The sequence below is a fragment of the Emydura macquarii genome, unplaced genomic scaffold (genome assembly GCF_026122565.2).
Source record: "Emydura macquarii macquarii isolate MOO-44397 ecotype Brisbane River unplaced genomic scaffold, CSIRO-AGI_Emac_v2 contig_71, whole genome shotgun sequence".
Lineage (NCBI taxonomy): Eukaryota > Metazoa > Chordata > Testudines > Chelidae > Emydura > Emydura macquarii.
The window spans coordinates 6,428,489-6,445,791 of record NW_027130208.1 but is presented as its reverse complement, the minus strand read 5'-3'; the positions used below and the strand labels follow the sequence as shown (position 1 = coordinate 6,445,791).

General features: G+C 46.9%; 1 protein-coding gene and 1 long non-coding RNA gene across 3 annotated transcripts in view; one reads left to right on the top strand and one right to left on the bottom strand.

Moving 5' to 3' along the window:
- LOC137148897 (uncharacterized) overlaps window positions 1-6,307 on the bottom strand; it is a 71,962-nt gene extending 65,655 nt beyond the window's left edge. The window contains exons 1-2 of one of the 2 annotated variants that reach the window (XR_010918612.1): window positions 6,258-6,305; window positions 3,180-3,851 (exon numbers count right to left, since the gene is read on the bottom strand). This is a non-coding gene — a long non-coding RNA (uncharacterized lncRNA). Of the gene's footprint in view, window positions 1-3,179; window positions 3,852-6,257 lie in introns of those variants that run through there. The other variant, XR_010918611.1, reaches the window with a different exon arrangement.
- Window positions 6,308-9,525: 3,218 nt separating this feature from the next.
- Window positions 9,526-17,303, top strand: part of LRIG1 (leucine rich repeats and immunoglobulin like domains 1) — a 120,522-nt gene continuing 112,744 nt past the window's right edge. Inside the window, exon 1 of the mRNA XM_067542082.1 lies at window positions 9,526-10,604. Within this exon, the coding sequence (XP_067398183.1) occupies window positions 10,384-10,604 (221 nt within the window). The 5' untranslated portion in view covers window positions 9,526-10,383. The remainder of the gene's footprint in view (window positions 10,605-17,303) is intronic.

The following is a 17,303-nucleotide window of genomic DNA, read 5'->3' as shown; positions in this document are numbered from 1 at the left end:
ATTATAGGGGCATGAACTGTAGCGCACCCTAGCTTGCTGAGCTGTAACTCCTCCGTGTGCATGCTGGGGGCGCAAACTAAAAGGTACCTCGCTCGTGTTAACGTAATCCTCTTTAAAAAGGAGGAAGAGCAAGTCTACACTACAAAATTAAGTCGACCCAAGTTATGTCGCTGTACAGCCACCGCCGTAATTAAACTGCTTATGCACGTCTGCACTACGCTCCTCGTGGCGGTGGTGTGCTACCTCACCGGCAGCGAGCGCTTGCACCGATTTCACTATCGGTGTGGGCCAGTGTGGGAGAGCTTCTGAAAGGCAGCAAGTCGATGTAAGCAATGCTGTGTCCACACTGACACTGCATCGACCTAACTACGTCAACTTCAGCTCTATGCCTCTCACGGGGGTGGAGTTTTTAAGCTGGTGTAGCATGTGAGTTACCCTAAAATGCAGCTCCCACCTATGTATGTCTACTCTAGCGCTTTTGTCGGTCAGTCAGGGGTGTGAAGAAACACACCCCTGACTGACGTAAATTTTACCGACAGAAGAGCCGGTGTGGACAGCACTATGGTGGCGGGAGACACTCCCCTGCAACATAGGTACCGCCTCTCATTGGGGATGGTTTACTTATGCTGACGTGAGAGCTGTCTCCCGTCAGCAGAGAGCGGCAACATGCGCTGCTCTATCTGGTGTAGACATGGCCCCAGTGTAGACACTTAGGGCTGATCTACACTACAGGAGTTTTGTCGACAAAACAGTGGGAGTGGAAACACACTGAAACGCTCCTCCCAGCGATGTAACTCCCCTGCGACACCGACACAATCAAACCACCTCAACAAGAGGCGTAGGGCTTAGATCAGTGTAGTAAAGATGTCACAGTGTCAGTGTAGATACTGCGTTCCTTACATCAGCTGTTGGCTGTCATTCTTGTCAATCGGAACCGTGAATTGGCAAGAAAGCCGGGCAGCTAGAGCCCAGCTGCTCGCTGCTCCCCTGAATTGCTGAGTAGCTGGGCCCCGCTTCCAGAAGCTCAGCTTCTCCATTTGCTCCCCACCAGGAGCCAGGACAGCTGTGTCTCAAGGCTGCCCAGCTCTCACAGGGAGTAGGTTGGGGTGAGAACAGGGCAGCTGGACCCTGCTCCCCAGGGGCAAAAAGCCCCAGGCAGCTTCCCCTGGCTCCCGGTGGGGAACAGGGCATGGGGACAGCTTGCCGGGAACCCGTGGGGCAGCCGGGCTCCTGGCAGGGAGCTGTCAGAGGAGCACACGGCCCCTCTGAAGTCGGTGGAAGCACTCCTGGGAGGACACACACCATCGACCCAAGGAGGGTCGTGTGGACATCAGCCACCACTGTCGTTAATGCGGTGGCTGTAAGGCCACCTAACATAGGTCAACTTATCTTTGTTGTGCAGACAAGACCTTACAGAGTTAGGTCAATGTAAGCTGCCTTGCATTGACCTAACTGTGCCATGTAGACCAGGGCTTAGTTAACGCGAAATAGGACCTTTTAGTTCACATCTACAGCATCCGCGTGGAAGACTTACAGTACAGCACGCTGGTCGTGCGGCAGTACGAATTCCTGATATTCTGAGCTGCGGGGCCCATAGGCAGACCCTTACTCAGGTCCCTAAATCAGAATTTAAAGCCAGGATTTTCAGACGCGAGGAGTAATTTTGGGTGCCCAGCATGTTAACACAGCCCGATTTTCAAAAGCACTGAGCAATCATCCTCTGAAAATTACCCTCCTTTAAAAAGAGACCCACTTTGGGTAACAAACACCCACAAGTTGCTTTAAAATGCCGGCCTAGAAGCCTAAACTTTAAGGTCCCATTTTTAAAAAATCATAGCCGTGTATTTTTGCACATTCTTGGTGTTCATTGTAAAGAATCTACTCTGCTCTCCCTTCCCCGGATTCTCTCTGTCGGGATCTATGTGATATGCACTGCTTGCTTTTAATTCAAAGAAAAGTACCTCCAAATGATTAGAGAAGACTAAAACCACACTCTCACCCCCACCCCCATTTTCTCCAGCGCTCTAAATTTTGCACGATGGACCCGCCCCTGCTTTGGTTTGCATAACAAAAGCCTAGCCAACAAGGTTTTACCTAAACAAAAGCCCCTGTCTAGCAATAATGCCTATTGATTCCTCCTAGAGAGATTTAGGGGCTAGTCTACACAATACATGCAGTGTCTGCAATGAAAGGTCAGCTTGGCATCAAAGCTGGGAAACAAAAAGCCCTCACGCTGCAGCAGTGAGTTGTGTGTGAAGCGAGGCTGGGCCGCTTGGTCCACCAAGCGGCCCAGGACTGAAAACATGGTTAGAAGCCAAGAACTCTCGAAGCCTTCCCCTGTTCCCTGACTGTGTGACATAGGGCACGCCCCTTCACCGCTCTGTTACTGTTTCCCCATCTCTCAAACAGGGATCAGACCTCCCCATGGTGTAAGGAGGCTAGCTGTCAAAGCCTTGTGCAATGTGTGTACCAACGAGCACCTCCACCCCAGCATCCTCGTAGTGCCATTGTCACCACCACCCATCCTACCCACTCCCCCTGGGTTATGGCAAGAGTGGCCAGAGAGACAAACTCTGCATGATCCTGGGTGCATGGGGTCTGGGAACCATCTTCCCTCCCCCACCCCCAATGGGCAGCCTGGTGTGCAGGGGGTCTTCAGCATTCATGCCCCTTTCACCTCAACAGGAGGGAGGAAAAGCTACCCTTTGCATCCCACCGCCGCCTTCCTTCTCTCCTCCGATAGCTTTTGGAATGAAGCTAGTGGGCAAGACTCCCATCAACGTTGCGCTGCCACTATTTTAAAGGAAGGGATCCCCCTCACCCTCCCATATCCCAGCTGTGGGTGCTCTCTAAGGAGGAAGGAAGTGGGGACCAAAGCAATCTAGCCATTAGTTCTCCCCGATAGTGTTCCAACCACCTTAACCCCCGGGGGGGGGGGGGGGGACTCCCCCTCAGTCAGCAAATACAGTCCCCTGCTGTCAGTCCACAAAGGCAGATCCCATGCGGAAGCCCCCCAGGCATCTGGCTACAGTGATCTGGTTGCAGAACGGGAGTTGTGTTAAGCTGCACACTGCTGGAAATACTTATACTTTGTTCCTGACACACACACACACACACACACACACACACAATGAGCAGAATTGTCAAGTTACTCAGCCCCCTCCCCCCACCCCAGCTGGGGCCAGTTTGTCCAAAGAGCCCAGCTCCTATATAGGCACTAAAAGAAGCGGCCAGGCTTTGGGAGGGCTCCGCGGTGCCCTGCATGCTCCGCTCTTTTGAAAGCACTGCTCCAGTTGTGGCTATTAGACACATAAAAACTCTGGGACTCAGAGTGCAGCGTAGCACTGGGTTTATATACTCGGACGTGGGGGGAAAGGCCTGGAGCGGTTTGGGGGTATCTTCCAAAGATAATCTATTTTAAAAATAGAGGTGAGTTGGTGTCGTCTGGTCCATCCCAAAGGCCAAGCGTTTGCTCCTCAGAAGCATTTTTACTCAGTGGTATTTCCCCTCAGACGGCCGGGTGAGCAGTCTAGAGGAGAAAGGGGAACTCCATGGAGCCACAGACAACACGTCCTCTTTCCGTTTGGTGTTCGAATTTTAAACTAGAGACTCTCAGTGAATTGCCAGCCAGTACATCCTGACACTACAGCCGCTTGGATATTGGCTCAGCGGCCAGGGAAGACTAGGACATCAGCAATCCCAGGTGCTATACTTTGTCCAACGCCCCATTCCACAGCGTAAGAAACCAGGTCTCTTCTCTTCAGGTTTTCTGGTCCCTGGTCCCTTTTGCTCCACGCTCTGCCTGTCCCTTTAGCAGGTAGACAATCAGGGTGCACAGTACCTGTATTGATCTTGGAGAACAAAGTAGATATAATGTGACCCTATTCACCAGTCCCTTCCAGCCCCAACACTTGTTTACGATCAATGACGTATTGGCTCAATAAAGACACCATGTTACCTCCTTCAGCAGTGTCTGAGCATGGGCTCTTCACTCTCCAAGGTGCAAATAAACCTTCATTCAGATCAGAAAACAAGAGGCTTGGTTTCTCCTTACAGGTCCCATAATAAGACGACCTCTCCCACTGAGTTCAAGCAGGACAGCGAAGACTCTTCCTGAGGTAAGTCCAACTTTTCTATAAACTAGCTACTCCTTTTCTCTTATTCTGCATGGCAGCAGGACCATACCCCAGGTGCAGCTGACCCCAGCACTTAACCCCTTCCTGTCTGGTTCCAATCCCCCTACAAACATGAGAGCTGGGTGTTTTTTTGCTCTACATCTCTGATACCGCAGCACAAGGTCAGCTGTTTGTGGAAGGTGCCGTGTCAGCTCTGTAACACTAACATTAGTGATGCACATATTCATTAGTCAGCCTTAGTGGCACTGACTCAGTGCATTTTACTGGATCACAAGTGATAAAACATGTCAAGAAGGGTTAACTGATAATTCTTTAATGCTCTATAGAGTTCATTTTAAAAAAAATAACCACCAACTGTCATTTCCATGTGTTCTACGGCACTGTAATATCATGCTCCAGTACAATAGTTGTGAGTGTGGTATAAGAATCTGAAGAGTTATTTATTTAATTGTGCTACTTTCAAGAGAAAATGCATGCAGGTTCTCCCAGATGGGATCAAGGTCTGGATCTTTCAGATGTACATAAGTTTAGAGTCTATGCAGCTTCAAAGACTCCAGAAGGGTGGTCAGAAGTGTCCTAGGATTACAGAATACTGGACACAAATGTGATTACTGCATAGAACACATGTACCCAGCCGGAGGGCAAGAATTTCCACGGTATTCTACCTCCTCACCAGACCCTGAAGAGAAGACCTTCCATAGAGGTGTGTTCTGTGCTGGGGTTTAGGACCATTAATTGTATATTTAAGTGTCTATGACCCCCAAGAAATGGGCTAAACAGACAGCTTGTAATTGCAATGAGCTGGAGTTTGGAGGAGAAGATAGTGCTACCTCTACTAGTACTACTCAGTTTTACTGCTTTTGAATCGTATTCACACAGGTTTGGGGAGCCCCTCCAAGAACTAAGGTCATTGTAGATTTGACACAGACCAGCAACTGGGAGGATCGTTTATTAGTGGTGTAACACTGCTATGGCAGAACAATGGGTATCACGCCCAGAATAGCAAGGATTTTGGCCTGTATCTGAAGTACAGATTTCTGTCAGTTTTCTCTGTGGCCCTGTGCATTAGGGCAGATAAAATACACCTGCATGAGAGGAGAAACACAGCAGGTGGAATTAGGCTACAATAAAGGAGAAATTTGAAAAATCAGGGGAAACAAAAAGGCAGGAGAAGAGGAAGAACAACTTACTGGCTGTCCTCATCTTCCACATACCAGAGAACACAATGTAACACTTTCCCACATGGCAGCAATGTATAGCATTGGCTAACACTGCTGTAGTCCCCTCATGCAGCAGAAGATTGGCCTAGTGGCTAAGGCATTGGGCTAGGACTCAGGATATGTCTTCAGTTCCCAAGAGCTGTGAGGGCTTGTGTTTAAAAGTTAATGGAAGTTGCAGTGCTCACCACCTCGGGGGGGAAATCTAGCCTTTGATATCAGTGCCTCTGTTCCTCTCCTGTAAAATGGGGAGGATAATACTTTCTTTGCCTGTAAGAAATTTGAGGGAGAGACCATCTTTTCCTATATGTCTGTATAGCACCAAGTGGAATAGGCCCACAAGGTCACTTGATACCTAGGGGCTTGTGTGACACTAAAAATCAACACTATTTCTGGCACTAAGTCCATCCTGGTGTAGCTACTTCGACAGCAGGGCCAAATATGTGACCACCCCACTCTCTATCTCTCAGATTATATAGTCCATATTAATAGAGTTAGAGTCCAAGGGATCCAAGTTTGTCATTAAGTTTATGCTTCCAATACAAAGGGCAGACTCTGTTATGTTCACATATCAGCCTCCACTGGCAGGCACCATGGCATCTCTCCAATTCACAAAAGAAAAGTTACAGCAGAAGGCAGGGCAGCACCTATTCACCTGTAATAATTCCTAGTCCTACCTGACTTCATAAGTGGCCCTGGGGCAGATCCCAGCCCCTCAGTCCTTTTTACAAAAGACAAGAGACATTTGTTTGGTACCCAAAAGGGAAAATAAACCCATTTTTGGGCCAAAAGCTAGGTATTTTATTTTAAAAGTCAATGCAGAAGCATCCTTAAAGTACTCTGCTCCTCAAGGTGCTTGTGCAGTGTAGCACAAAACATTAAATGACCCAACCAAAACACATACCTTTGGCAGTTCCCCTTCCCTTCAAGGAGCAGAGGACAGATTTTTCTCCATAAAACAGCAGCAATCTTATTTACCACCACAGCCACTTATATATACCAGAGCAAACTGGATACAGGTGCCTTGACCTCTTCCCTTGAGTTCTGAAAAAATTCCTTTGGGTCCAAGTGACCCTCTGCTATGCCAACGAATGTGGATAAAACAAAAGGTCTGATCTTGTACTCATTGAAATCCATGGCATTTTGAGGATTAAGAAAAAGAACCACCACTTTATTTCTATTATTATTATACCAAGTCCCTCTTCTTGCTCCCACTCAAATCAGTGTGAATGTTTTCTTAGGGCCTGATTTTCCAAAGTGCTGAGTACTCACACCTCCAGCTTAAATCCGTGGGAGTTGCAGTTGCTGAGCACTTGTGAAAATCAGACCCTTCGTGTCTGAACATCCAGAAACTATATTAGCAAAAGAACAAGTGGGCAAAAAAGTGAATTTCTATGTAGACATGACTGCAAGTAAAAAGGCAAGTAAGACCAGGCTAACCATTCCTAGGGATCTCTACCTGGATCTTCTAACCTACGGAGCAGAAATGTGACAATTGCACAACGCCTTATTATTTCAGTTCCATGGGACACTTGGAGAAACGACATGTGTAGGCTGCCAAACTAAGGGCAGAGAAAAGTGATGGAGCCCTAGCCACCAGCAAAGCAATTGCCTGCGCTTAGCAGCCTAGAGTTCCTCATTCTGTCAGGGCAGGAATACTGTGTGGTATCTTTCCAAAAGGGCAAAACCAGAGAATTTGCTGTTAGTTTTGGCCAGGAAGCATCTGTGACTGTGTGTGGGCCACAGGTAAAATAACAGGACCTAAAGGAGATTGTTTGATTGGTAGCCAATGTCTTGACATGGAATGGAGTAGCTTGACATTGCACCTGTATAAGCCATCCAAGCCTCTGTGAGCAAAGCACAGACAAGTCAAAGTGAGAAAAGTGTGTTTTCCTGTAGCGTCTGTCAGCTGTTAGTGTGTTGTCATTTAGCCTCATATAATCCTCCCTTGAGTGTCGACATCACTGTTCTCTCCAAGCACACTCAGACCAATCAGCAAGATGTTGTCAGTTTGGGCAAACTTCCATAAACGGGTATGGAGAGTAGACATGACTTCATGTTCCTTACTAGACTGGGACATTGCCAAAACACTGAATCCCCTTTCTACCCACACGGTGGAGAGAGATTTTCAGATTTTGACTCATGTGCTTTGCACTTCATGGCAAGCAAACCACAGAAATCTGTGGTGACTTTGTGGCCAAAGCCGCAGAGTTCTGAAATTTTGTTGACTAGGGCTGTTAGCAGATTTGCCATCACACACAAATCCTTTTTCTGCAGACCTGCTGTTTCCTCGAAATAAGATCAAGCTAGAACAGCAACATTTCAAGTGGCAGCATTTTTATTTGGCCATAGCAACCTTTATGAACAAATCAGGATAAAGAATTGCCCCCACTATTTTATATCCCCCCCAAAAAAAAAAGAAAGAAAGAAAGAAAGAAAGAAAGAAAGAAAGAAAGTGTCAGAAGATAAACAGAGCATTTAAACTTTATTTAGATATAGTGCCCAATCCCATGAAGTCAATGGGGCTCTGTTCCTGAATACTGCAACTGACTCAGAGAGAGTTCAAGGGGCTGCCTGTGCAGAGTTGATTGCAGGAGTGGGATATGCAAATGTTGTTGGACTCCGTGGAAGCAGGGTCAGGCCCATACTTGTTGTTCCTCTCCCTTAAGATAAATCCATCCCTCCACACAGAACCAGCTGCAGGATCAGGGCCAATACGACCAGATAACAAGTGTGAAAAATCAGGACTGGAGATAGGGGGTAATAGGTGCGCATATAAGAAAAAACCCTGAATATGGGGACTGTCCCTATAAAATTGGGACATCTGGCCAAGTGCTTCCTTCCAACTAAACAGTGTATGGCCCTGATCCATAGTCAGTTAACGTCAATGGGAATGTTTCTGTTGACTTCAGTGAACTTTGGAGCAGACCCTAAATGCACGTGTTGAAGTGTATTCCTGTTTTTATCAACTTTTTTGTAACATTTTTGTAACAAGTGTCGAATGGGTCCTCATTTTAGAATGCAAGTGCTTTGGAGCATGTCATCCATCAGGCATGGACTCCCCTACCTGTCCGTATGCATCTGTTGTCTCTTGTCTTGTATCCAAATGGCAAACTCTGAGGGCAGGGACCATCTTTTTATTCTACGTTTGTACAGCGACTTGTACAATGGGGCTCTAGTCCATGGCAAGGGCTCCCAAACACGTTTTGTTATTAATTATTATTAGTAGTAGTAGTATTATTCCCCACAGGAGTATGGTAGGTACAGCCAAAAATAAAAAAGTGAAAGCTGCTCTCCTTTTCTACGTATTGTCTTTAAAGTTCAGCGTTGCTTTAGGAGGAAGATAATTCTTTCCCCTGCACTTCTGCATTCTCTGTAGAATGATCATTATGATACTAACCATATTTACAAGGCGCTTTTGATACCGATGTGAGAAAAGTGCTATATAGGCACCAAGCAGATATAGCAATTATTCATTCGTTATTCTATTAATTTAAATTATAATTAATTATAATTAATGATATGATATGGTATAATATGATATGGGCGACGGACTAAGGAGATGGCATGTTGACAAACCTAGCTGAGTTCCAGAGGGGTAGCCGTGTTAGTCTGTATACAGCAAAAACAAGGAGAGTCCTTTAAAGACGAACAAATCAGACCTGAGGAAGCGGGTTGCAGCCCACCAAAGCGTACGCCTGCAGAAATGACATTTGTTAGTCTTCAAAGTGCTACGGGACTCTCCTTGTGTTCGCTAGTTGAGTCTGGGCTTTGCAAAACCAGAGCTGGCTGGGAGCCTGGTTCCATTTTACTTAAAAACACTCGGGCCAGGGGTAGTGAGGTGTCCTGGAAGAAAAGACTCTGGCTCCCCCCTTACCTCCGCTTCCCCTTTAAGAGGCGGTGGGAGGCTCCAGTCCAGCTTTCACACCTTGGGTGGGAAAGGGAGGCGGGACCTGTCTCGCCTCTGACGGACGAGTTGCCAACATCAATGGAACGTTGCGTGTCCTTCCCCCCGCTCCCCCTCCCACCACCACCCGGGGCCCGGGTGTCCAATCCGGCGGCGCGCGGGCACGCTCCAGAACGCCGGCCGGCCAATGGGAACGGAGCAAAGGGGCGGGGCGGAGCGGAGCAATGTTGCAAAAATGTATCCAACGTGGGTCTGAGCCGCGAGAGAGCAGCAGCCGCGGCGAGCGCGGCGCTCGCGACCGGAGGCGAGAGGGGCTGGCGGCGGCGGCGGCGGAAAGCGGAGCGGAGCAAGCGCGCGGCCGGGGGAGGCTCGCGGGGATCGTTGCGGCTGCTGGGCAGGGCCCGTGCGGGGGAAGCTGCCTGAGCCCAGGCGGCGGCAGCGGCAGCGGAGAGCGCGGGACAGCCCCCCACGAGCAGGGCAGGCGGCGCTGCAGCCCCGCTACCGGCAGCGGGCTGCGGGACTGAGCCCCGCTCTCCGGGCTTGAGGCGAGAGCCGGAGACCGCGGGGGGGAGCCTGCCGGCGAGAGGGACGTGGCTCGGTCGCCGGAGGGACTTGAGCTGGGCTTTGGCGGAGCCGGGGGGGGGGGGGGGACTTGTCCTGTTGTAAGGAGCGTGTGCACGGCGCTGCCTTGATTCCCTCCCCCCGGCCCCCATCCCGCCTGCGGATCGGAGCCTGCTGCTGCAATGCGAAGGGCGCGGGGGGGAGTAGGGCGCTGACCGGAGCCACCTGGGGCTGGGCTGGGCTGGGCTGGGGGGGGGAGAGGAAGCAGCCCGCCCCGTTCGTTGCAGTGACCCGACCGTGCCTGCAGCAGCAGCCAGCCAGACCCCTTCCCCCCCCCCCCCCAGCGACTGAGTCTGCATCCCGGACACGCCGGACCCCCCCCGCCCCGGAGGACTTGTGCAGAGGACGGAGGGGCGAGTCTGCAATGGTGCAACTGGTGGGGCCGGGAGCCTAGCGCCACCCCCCGCGCATCCCGGACGGACGGACGGACCCGCTCTTCGTGCCTTGGCCGTGCCTGGCTCGCTCTCGGCCCCCCTGCCCGCCTCTTTGCGCAGGATACAAAATGGCGCGGCCCGTCGCGGCCGGAACCGGGCCCCCCCGCCTGCCCTCGCCGCCTCTTTGGACTTGCCTCTGGCTGGCCCTGGGGCTGCTGAGCGGGGCCTCCCGGGCCGGCCCCCAGCGGCGCTGCGCCTCCAGCTGCACGTGCACCGGGGAGCTGCTGGACTGCAGCCGTCGGGGGCTGGCTGCGCTCCCCGGGGACCTCCCCAGCTGGCCCGCCTACGTGTAAGTCCGGGGACCCCCCCCGGGTGGGGAGCTGCGTTAATTTGCCGGGGCAGGGTGGGGATCATTCTCTCTCTCGCTGCCCCGGCTGAGGTCTCTGCCCCGTGTTCCCGCTGCTCTCCGCTCTCCGGCGGGGGAGGAATTCACGGGGCTCTTCCCTCTTCCCCCAAGGCAGGCTCCTGCACCAGCGCGCTGCCGTCCGTGGGGGTTTTGCCAGGGATCGGGCCCTGTCCTGCCCCGCGCTGGGCTGCCCCGCAGAGCTCGGTCGGAGTTGAGGGGCTCGGGGGGGAGCTGGCAGTAGCTTCTCAGCAAATCGCCGGATCCAGCCCTGCGAGTTCCCCCGTCCATCCCCAGACCCCCATCCTTTCAGTCCTGACCCTGTACACCTCGGATACGTTATGCAGGTGCTTTGTTCGTTGAGTCCCTGCAGGCCAGTTTGATGCTCTGGGCCGTGTGTGTGTGTGTGTGTGTGTGTTTTTTTTTTTTTGCCAGTGATGATGATTATTCAGCTTAGAGTCTGCTGTCAGCCATCGGCTGTGGTCACTTGGAAGTGTTGTAGTTGTTGTATACAGGCTCCTTGTAGCTGTGTCGGATTTAGAGAGACCAGGTGGGTGAGGTAATATCTTTTATTGGACCCACTTCTGCTGGTGAGAGGGACCGAGCTCTGTGGTTTGAAAGCTTCCCTCTCTCTCACCAACAGAAGTTGGTCCAATAAATTGTAGCTGTTGTTGAATATTCTGCTTTGGGAATTTGGGACATTTCAACTGCTGATTGTACAATCATTTAAGGCCTGGAAGAAAACTTCCTTAATTCACAATATATTTCTTGCAATTGATGTGCTGATTTACTTTTTCTTCTGCTGCATTGTCACAGGAGCAGCTTGTGGAAAAAGACAGACTGTAGGTTACCTTTGTGCTGATTTGAAAACTCTTCTGAGTTCTCGCCAAGGGTGTTCAAAAGCTGGTCAGCGGTGTTTCCTACACTTAGGACTATGTGTTAAAGTGTTAAAGATAACAGCGTGACTGTTGTAAAAACGATACCACACTATCGAGGCAAAGTAGAATACGGTTTGGACAGGATAGTTTAGTGATTAAAGACTTTGCACTGTATAAATGGTATGGTAATAGTCTGACTAGGCCATATGGCCTCAAACTTATTTAATTTTTTTTAACTCTGTTACCTTGGTATGCTGAATTTTAAAAATGCGACCTATTCTTCCAGTTTAATGGCACTGGCCTCTTTCTACCATACACATTTAAAACTGACTCTTACACTTTTTTGCTGCACAATAGGAAGTTACTACACTGATCTCATGTTTCTCCCTAATTCAAATTGAAGAGAGGGATGGAGATAGAAAAGATTGCCATGTAGTTCTCTGTTTTACAGTGTACCTGGATTGAGAAGAATTTTATTTATCTGAACTGCTCCCTCTTCATATTTTTAGTTTTGATGCTGGATGGAAAAAGGAGGTGAGGAGGATTTTTGAAACACTATAATCTGGTGCAGATGAAGGCCAAATTTTCCAACCTGGGTGCTAAATTTAGGGACCTAAATCCATATTTGGGCATCTCAATAAATGGCCTGATTTTCAAAAGTGTTGAATGCTCACAGCTCTCCTCACCATTTCTGAAAATCAGTCCACTTACTGGTGTGTGCATAAATGGATCTAAGTGCCTGAGTTCTGGTATTCAGATGAGAAACTTTTGGCTGAAGCTGTTAAAAGTGTAGCACTCAAGGATTCATTTAGTCTTTCATTTGGCTGTCAGAATGCAGAAGAACCTAGTGTGTGTATTTATATACTTATATAAATAAATATTCTTAACTGTTACCTAATCTTTCTGAAATGAAGATTAGGAAGAAGGTGGAGAAGGAGAACCGTCTGAACAGATATATAAATTGCTGACTATATAATACTTCTGGTTATTTTATATATTGCACACATCTACCAGTAAAGAAAATGGTCATTGAAGTTTTCGTGGAGACCATTCAATTTGTACTGAAGAAGAATGGGTTGGTTACCATTATGCAGTTTTGGCTATAGTTAAAGTACCTGTTTTAGATGAGATTATAGGGAGTTATTCTGAATTATGTGGATTTTACTGAGTGCAGAATTTGACCTTTTATTTTCAAAAGCAAAATAACCCCTCATGTACACCTGTTACTCAGCGTGCAGTTGTACTGGGAAGAATTCTGAAATCAGCCTAATGTGATTACAACAGTTTCTAATCTCCTGAGCATAATTTCAGAATCCTCATATTTCTTTTTAAACAGGACAGTGACTTGTCCACATAAAAACTGTATTAATAACTCAGTTTAATTGCATTTACTGGTCTGTTTTTACAGACATGTTAATACCCAGGGGTATCATTCATATGGAACAGATTTTTGTGTTTCGAGTTTAGTTTAAATTTTATTGGTGAAGTAACCATACATGTAAATCAGCTGCTACAGATCTGTGAGTTGTTGATCTTTTAAACCATTTACACAAAATCTGATTTGTCACTTCAGCTAATTCCTTGGTTAATTTAGAATTTACGAAGTGAAATTTAGCAATGACTTTTTAGTATTTAAGAACATATATAATTTTTGGCATTCACTGTCCCTGTAAAATATTAAAAAAAAAAAGGGGGGGCAGCCAAAGAAGATGGGAAATTTAGATACACCATATGCCCTGCTCTAAGCAAAAGAATTAGATTTATTTTATTTATTTATTTATTTATTTAGCTAAATTTGTAACAAAACCGAGCCACCTTTTTCTTTTCTTTTTATGGTTTACACAGTAGGTGCTACTACCATAATATAAATAAATAATAATGAAAGCTGGGTCCTAAAGTGCTCATCAGTTATCAACTGGTAATTTAATCTGTATTTGATTTCTTCTGTAAAATAGCACCGAATATTGGAAATGGTAATGTTATCATTTTACAAATGTAATACCTCATTTCGTTTTAACACTTTAAAAAAAAAAAAAAGCCTTAAGGGAAAGATTTCTAAAAGCATCTAAGAGATTTTGGTGCACAAATTCTATGGACTTTTAATGGGACTTGTGCTCTTAAATCTATGTAGGTGCCTTTGAAGATATCCTTTTAAAAGCTTACTCTTTAATTAGTGCCCTTGTGTCTAAACAGTATTTGGAGTTCATTTCAACTGCATTACATATAGATTTATAACAGTTTAAACAAATAACATGTCAGAGTAGGCTTGTGATAGTTCTGAAACCAACTTTATTAAGTTGTATAATTGCTCAACAGGACTGTCAATGGAAAAATGCATTGGCCTCACTTGAATGTGCTATTGTTATTTTCGTTGCCATTAGCTCCTATAGAATTATGATTTTTTTGTTCAAAAGCAATAACTGATTTGAAAGAATATACAGTAGTCACTTACAGTTAATGTAATAGGGTACAGATAAGTGTTTAAAAAACTGGCAGTGAAGTATTGTGCACTAGTCCATATGAAAGAACTATGTCCTTTCTGAGTACAGCTTGCATTTTGAGCTTCTCATTGTGACCGGCCTTGACCCCAGGAAGAAGTTGAGACAGTTCAGCATAACCTGTGCAATCTGCTCAATAAACCGCATCATTGAGCCACCGTACAAACCTTGTAGTTAACCAGTTGCAGCTATGAAAAGTTCAGCATCTGTGGAAGGAATTCTATGAATATCTGTGAAAAATTCTAAATCCACTGAGTGATGGATGGATTGACATCTCTGCTGACCAGTGTCTCGCTTTGAAGCCTCTCGATTTGGTTAGACATCAAAAGATGTGAAATAAATCTGAAGTCTGATTTACATTAGAATATTATCCATGGCATAAACTTCAGTGCCAAGCTTTGGAACAAAATGCTTCGTACTCAGAAATTCCAGGTGCAGAGCTCTGAGAACATCAAAATGTCTGTTGGAGATCAAGCACCATGTTTTAATGGCCATAACACTTCTTATTTTGAAGACTGGTAAAGAGTAGATTTAAAAAAAATATTTGTAGAGGAGGAAAAGATACTTTTTCTCATTTTTTGATCGTGATACTTTGATCCTGTTTCTTATTTAGGGTAAGACTCTGGGAAAGAAAAGGTGCCGTGTGTGGGTGTGTTTGTGTATTTTTAAAGGGGCCCTGCGTGTAAATGAGAATCTGTCCTTTTACGTTGAAATATTGGCACATTTATGATAAACATCAATGATAACAGTCCTAAAATCCCAGGAAACTTCTTTTAACAACTTTGTTTTCTTAACTCCCTATAGTGGAAGTTACTGCCTTAGAGGTTAACCTTGCATGCTGCTCAGAGACACCCATAGTTGTATTTCCAGTTGAATCTGGAGTAACTCCAGTAATTTCAGTGGATTTACTCCTTATTTATACTGGGTTACAGGGAAAGCAGAATTTTTTCCTTTGTCTTATAGGACTGAACATAATAGCCCAGCAGGCTGTGTAGTTTATTGAGCCATTACAGCTATATCGACATGTATATGATCTCGCACATAGTCTTGTGCAGTTTCTTGTTTAAAAAAAAAAAACCAAACAAACCCACTTTCTTATCTCTTCTGTCTTAAATGTGTCTGTACCACCATCATAATGTAACACTAAGTTAAGGATGAAATTCAGTCTTACAGATTGGGACCAGCCCTTATGCAGTAAGGAACTCTGCCGCCCGCCCCCCTCCCCTCCCTTGTGTGTGGGTCTTGTGTGAAACCGCCCAGGATTGCAGCCCCTGGGCTTTGGGAAGGAGGGGAGTAACAGTCTTCTAGGAGCAGCTTGCAGCAGAAGGAGACGTACTGGATAAGTCGGGTGGGGGAGGGAAAGGAGGGGGAGTATGCTGCATCCCTTCACAAATTGCATCATGCACACCCTTCACTGCCCCCAGCGCAGGCCTGTGGCTAAATTCCCCAGTTCGGACCTAATCTTTCAGGAGAACGAAGGAACCGTAATCAATACCCAGCACGGATTTGTAATGAATAGATCGGACCAGAAAACCTCAATGGACTTTCATTGACAGAAGTACAAGCTCCAGTTGATGAAAAGGAGGGGGTATGACTGTACCTATTCACATTTGAATAAAGCATTTTGTTCTGTTTCCCTGACTCAGAACTTAAGCTCTAAAAGACTGTATTCTCCATTCACGGGCCATTCTGGGTGGTTGGGGTGTTCAGACTATTGCAGATGACATTGGTGTGTTCTCAATGTCCGTGACAACCCCTGTGCTATGGAAAGTCTCTAGCCTGGTCTGCTCCGTGGATCAGTGTCCTACAGACTGTGTTTTATAGATGTCATTGCTGCTTTGGGTCCCAGGCCCGCTAGAGTAATGGAATGACTGTCTTTAACCAGTCTTTCAAAACACTTCCTCCTCTCCCCCATGGTAGGTGGATACTTCTGTTGTACAAGTAGAAGCACACTTTTAAAATCAGGTTACAGATCTAACCCCCTGCAATGTGGGGTTTGCAATAGAAACTCTTTCATGAGTTTAACCGTAGTGTGACTAGAATGCTCTGTAACCATATTTTGTTTTAATTACCAGTCTCTGTTCTGTTCAACGTCTGTGTCGTCCTTTTGGTTTCAATGACCACACTCAGCATGTTTTGGACAGATTTTGCTGTTACCCAGAGACCCTGCTTAGGATGAACCTGCCTCTGGTCCTCTGTTGCTGGGCCTGCGGCTATTTGCCCAAGGTTTTAATGCCCACCTGAACCAATAAATGGGATACAGAACAGTTTAAACTGAATAACACGGGTTGGATGTGCACAGGGAGAGATGTAATATATTTATATATGAAACTAAGAACTGGAGCATGGCTATTAAAGGGGCATTCTAACAATCACAGCTATTGAAGATGTCTCCTGCTAATGCTCTTTTGAATCTATTACAAGTCAAAGGACTCTAGGACCCCATGAGAAATGCCCAGAGCATTCCTCCCTCTTTCTGAGAAACTTCATGGCCTTTAATCACGCTGGGCTTTTCCTCTCCACAGCGACTGCAATTCGAAACGCAAGAGTCCCATACAAAGAGAGCCAGAGCTCAATGGACAGTGTTAATAGTCAGTGCCTTTTACAATGGATGCAGTTTGAAAAGGGGAGAATGAATGGGTCAGAAGATGAGTGGAGGAAGAGGGGACAAAGGAAAAATTCCCAGGGCAGGGAAACAAGCATCTCCAGGGACATCTGAGAAGTGAATCCGCCGTCAGTTTTTCTCAGGAAAAAAACCCCCAAAACAAAACTGTTTTTCTTAGCTCATGCAGACTTTTCTAAGCTTCTGCAGCTGGAAAATGCTGCTTAATCTCAGATGAGTTACTGCTAGAATGACTGAAAAGGGAACAAGTCGGGAGACACGTTGCTCTGTCTCTTAGCCTCATGGAAAGATGAGGGAAAAAACATATGTACCCGTGACTTGTATCGACTGGGCTCTTAGACACCAATTCAGCAAAGCACTTCACCACATGTTTAACTTTAAGGAAGTGAGTAAAATCCCGTTCCCATTCAGGAAGGCATTGAAGCATGTGCTTAAATCCCATAAAAGGCATTTATGGCAGCTGTGGATTGCTAAGTGCAGTAGCGCTGTGCCCATGGCCTCGTCTCTAGACCGCCCCCTCCACCCACCCCTCCGTCCCCATATGCCAGGGTCCCAGGTAGCAGATTAATTTGATTCCCAGCTGCTTTGCTTCTCCAGGTGGGGGAGGTAATCTTTACTGAAGTCTCTCACTTCAGTCCCGGTTCAT